This window comes from Bison bison, unplaced genomic scaffold (assembly GCF_000754665.1).
Source record: "Bison bison bison isolate TAMUID 2011002044 unplaced genomic scaffold, Bison_UMD1.0 scf7180017864240, whole genome shotgun sequence".
NCBI lineage: Eukaryota > Metazoa > Chordata > Mammalia > Artiodactyla > Bovidae > Bison > Bison bison.
The window spans coordinates 2,223,625-2,228,242 of NW_011494812.1; the positions used below are offsets into that span (position 1 = coordinate 2,223,625).

The window sequence follows — 4,618 nt, forward strand, 5'->3', positions numbered from 1 at the left end:
GAAGTGAAGCCGTCTGTCGAGGGAGCTGGGGTGGGGCTTACAGAGCACAGTGAGGTAGGCAGAGGCCGAGGGCGGGCGCGGGAGGCCGTTGCTGGGCACACAGGTGTAGCAGCCGGCATCATCAGGCTGGGCGGCCTGCAGCCGCAAGCTGCCGTCCACCAGGATCCGCACTCGGGGCTGCAGGCGGCTGCGGTACGGCACCAGGGCAGAGGGGTCCAGGCCTTGCTCAGCCAAGGGGCTCCTCAACTGCCTACCAGTTCCCCACCCCCACCCCACGCCACCTCACCACACCCCACCTCACCGCACCCCACCTAACCGCACCCGGAGCCCCACCTAATGTGGAAGACATTGGTGCTGTCCTGGAACCAGCTGTAGGTGAGGTTAGCAGGGTATGCCTCAGCCCGGCAGGCCAGAGAAACATCCTGGGAGGCATTGACCGTGCTGTTCTTGGGGGGCACCACGATGACTGGGGGTCCTGGGAAGGGGGAAGCACAGGGGAAGGCGGGGCCTCAGCCCAGTTTCCCAGGAACTCTGAGGTCACTGCTGCCTTTCTCCCCAGTCTGCCCTCTAGAATACAGGGCTGGTTGCTACAGGGCCTCAGGAATGGAAACAGGCCCTAACCCTTTTATTGAACACAAGTTCCTCCTCTGCTCCAGCTAGCTCGCTTTCCTACCAGGGACAGCCACATTCACCCAGTTTAATCCTCTGCTCACCCTACACCATCACCTTTTCTATCCCTCATCTATCTACACCATCTATATCACCTCTGTGTCTCCTCTCCTAATCCAGGTACCAATACCTTAACCCAGAAGGCTGCAACAATCCCTGACTCCATTCATGCAAAAATGTCTCCACCCATCCACTTTGGCCACAGAACACTTCTGCTCAAGAATCCACAGCAGCTCCTGGCTCCCAGCAATTAAGCTCAAACTTCTTGACCCAAACTTCTTGTGACCCCACCTGGCCAACCATCTTTTCATACATCAAGCCTTCCATACTCTTTCAGGTCAGTATGGGAGCTCACTGGGCCCTTGCCAGGCAGCCTTGAATGCTCTTCCCCAAGAGCCTGACTAGGCCGCAGAGACCCTGCCAAACCATCTCTTAACCCCAGTGCTGTCTCCCTTCTCCAGGCTCCAGCTGCATGAGTGGTCAGTAATAAGAGGTGGCGATACAAGCTGGAGTGCGGAACACCTCCAGGCGCACCAGGTGTCACTGACCTGACCTGCACCATCTCACTTAATCCTCTTAAGAGAGCCTTTTGTACTAGAAATTATTGTCTCCACTTCATAGATGAAGACATGAAGGCTCAGAGGCAGACAGATTGCAAGGCGACTTGCCCCAGATCAGTGGGAAGGCAAATTCACATCAAGCCTTCCCGACCACAGACTTCACCCTGCACCACTGCTCAGCGCTGCCTCCCCTACAGCACCCAGGAGAGCAGGGCTTCACCTCTGCATCTTATTCTCCAGGTCAACAGGGGGCTCTATGAAGGCAGAGTCTACTTTTCAGCTTTCCTTCTGAAGGGAAGGGCTTGACCACAAATTACTGTGCTCGGCTGAACCTAAGTCTTTTAACAATCATGAGAGGCAGACAGGAACTTCTTTGTATAGATGAGGAAGCTAGGGGTCAAGGGGGTTCCATGGCTCATAGTCTGACACCACCACCCCATGCGCTTCCCACTGTACCACACTGCTAGGCACTAAATATCTCCATTCACTGATCCTTTTACAGGCAAGATGCTGGTTTTAGAGGCATTGGGAGCTCCCTCCCTCTCCAGGGGCCCCTGCCTCAGGCCCAAGTCTGGCCCCCAAGCTGTGTGCACCCCCAGCCACACGTCAGTCCTCTCATTCGTTATGTCCAGCTTCCCGGCCCTCCCCCGAGACAGCACCTAGCACCAGCAGCTGGGTGGCGTGGGTGGCACTGCCCTCAGTGCTGGAGGCTTGGCAGGTGTAGACCCCGGCGCTGCTTCGCTCCACCCTCCGGATCCTCAGCGTTCCGTTCAGCACCTACAGTAGGAGTCAGCAAGCGGGGACCCAGGCATCTCCTCGCCCACAGCGGGCCTCAGACCCCCCTGCACTTCCGAGGCCAGCCAGCAGAGGGAGGCAGCAGGCCAGGCTCGGAGAAGCCGGCGCCAAGCCCCTGCTCTGGCGGGTCTCCCAGCCTGGCCTCACCCTCTCTGTCCTGCAGCCTGTTCCCACACTGTCGAGCCGCAGGACTCACCTGCACTTGACTCTGGCCCTGGCCGAGGTCCTGTCCTCGGAGCTTCCAAGTCACCCGAGGTTGGGGGTTGCCTTGGGCCACACACCGCAGGGTGACCGGCTCCCGTTCCCACACTTCGAGCACTTGGGGAGGCGTCTCCAGGAACTGGGGGGGCGCTGTGAGGAGAGAGGCATCAGGGGGTGCCAGAGGGGCCACCAGCCCAAAGAGTTGCATCCCAGGACCAGAGAGGCAGATCAGGGCTGCAGCCCTCAGCTCATCAGCCTGACCACCTTCAAGGGAATCCCCAGCCCTGGGCCACCCTGTCTGCGGCACCCAGGGCCCAGTGACGATGCACCAGCCCATCCCCGCATCAGCCTGCAGAGCTGGCAAGGGAGCGGAGCACAGGATGGGCGTTCAGAGCTGGGAAGAGACCTAGGTGCCCTCTAGAGTCAGGAGGCTTGGGTTCTAGGCTTTGCCACTAATCAGTGGCACAACCCAGTTTCCTCATCTATGACATGGGAATACTTGTGACCTCCTTCCTTCTTAGGGTTGAGATAGAATTCATGAAGTACTGTTAAAAGGGGTTTTGATAAAAACAAAGTATTGTATATATGTGAGCAATGTTTCACTTGGGGTTCAATAACCCCTTATCCGCTATCCATTATGCTATCCTGGTCAGGGAAGCGGGAGCAGGGAAGAGAGAGGAAGTTCCCAACACAGAGCCAAGAAGGCTGATTGGTTTTAGGTGTGAAGAATGGAAAGGACAGGAGTAGAGGTGGGCGGGGTGAGATGTAAACAAGGGGCGTCAGCAGAGCGGGGCTTCGGGACTGTCCTTCCGCCCTCCCCACTTCCACACGCCCCCCTTCTTCACCACGGCCCCCAGCCTCCTACAGTTGACGGTGAGATGCACCCAGGAGCCGTTAGCAGAGTCTTCCTCAGGGGTGTGCTGATCTAGGAAGAGCACGCGGCACTCGTACCAGCCCTGGTCTTCAACCCGGAGCCCTTCGATCTGCAGAGATGCCCCCTTCTGAAGCCGGACACGCCCTGGGGAAACAGCCCTGGATCAAGGGTGCTGAAGGGACCGCATGGGAGCCCCAAGCCCCTGATCACACTGGTCATTCTCAGACGTGAAGAACAGGCTCAGTGTTTCCCAGTCACCCTGCTAGAGTGGGGTCCAGAGAGGCACAGATGGGGTTGGGGTCACTGAGGGCAGATCTCTCCCTTCAGCCCCTCGGGTCATTCCTGCCTTTCAGCAGCTGGGACCCAGCTTAGACAAAGAGAAACCAGAGTGGCAGCAGGAGGACTAGGCACGGCGCTGAATGACAGCCAGCTTCCAGGACTGTAGGGAAAGGGGCTTAGAGAACCAGCTCTGTGTCTCCTCTGGATTCGTACAGAACCTACCCATCCTTGAACTCTTTTTGTAAGGGAGTTTTGGGGAGTACTCCTGCCAGAGGACTCTGTCCCCAGAAACCACAGCAGTGTTTGGGGCCCGAGCAGGGATCCAGACCTCGCCTACCAAAGCCCCTAATCCGCCAGGGTTATTATCAGTGGCCTAAGCGCCTTAGGGTGGCCAGAGTCCAGCCCAGCCAGGCAGCAAGGTCAGCAGCCTCCTCACCCCATCCCCTCACGCTCCAGGGCATCCAGGCTGTGGCTGACAGACTTCACAGAGCTCCACAATGCACCCACCCCCGGGGCAAGTAGACAGCACCTCCCACCCTCAGCATCCTCTCCTGGCAGAATCCTGCACCACAGACAGCTTCATGGGTCCCTGGCTGTGCGACCCACTGAGCAAGGCACACACTGCAGCCAGAGAGACCTAGCGTCCAGCTCTGCTATATACCCTCTTGGCTACACCACTTAAACCTCTCTCTTCAACATCTGCTTCTTCATCTATAAAATGAGAGAGAGAGAAAAAATCCAAGTGGGGTAGATGGAAGGCAGGCAACACAAGGCTTAAAAAAAATGGTTGAACAAATGAATGAGCTTAAGATTTGAAATAGGCAGACTGCACTCAACCTCGGCTCCATCCTTCACCTGATGACACGCCGTCTACCCCTTCTCCCCTGTGTCAGTCAATAGCGCCATCACGCGTATCCAGAAACCTGGTGTCATCTCCTTTACTCTCACATCAGCTGTTCAGTAAACCTTTGGTGATCTCTCTTTTACTCTCACATTAGTTTGTTCAGTAAACCTTTCAGATTCTAAATCCTGTTTCCCTCTCTATCACCTTCACTTTAGTTTAGTCGCATATGCAGAGTACATCATGAGAAACGCTGGGCTGGATGAAGCACAAGCTGGAATCAAGATTGCCGGGAGAAATATCAATAACCTCAGATATGCAGATGACACCACCCTTATGGCGGAAAGTGAAGAGGAACTAAAGAGCCTCTGATGAAAGTGAAAGAGGAGAGTGAAAAAG

The 4,618-nt window shown here is 56.4% G+C and overlaps 1 protein-coding gene across 1 annotated transcript in view; it reads right to left on the reverse strand.

Moving 5' to 3' along the window:
• IGSF9 (immunoglobulin superfamily, member 9) overlaps positions 1 to 4,618 on the reverse strand; it is a 20,078-nt gene that overhangs the window by 7,892 nt on the left and 7,568 nt on the right. Inside the window, exons 4-8 of the mRNA XM_010846867.1 lie at positions 3,091 to 3,243; positions 2,221 to 2,375; positions 1,889 to 2,006; positions 334 to 475; positions 42 to 187 (exon numbers count right to left, since the gene is read on the reverse strand). Of these exons, the coding sequence (XP_010845169.1) occupies positions 42 to 187; positions 334 to 475; positions 1,889 to 2,006; positions 2,221 to 2,375; positions 3,091 to 3,243 (714 nt within the window). The remainder of the gene's footprint in view (positions 1 to 41; positions 188 to 333; positions 476 to 1,888; positions 2,007 to 2,220; positions 2,376 to 3,090; positions 3,244 to 4,618) is intronic.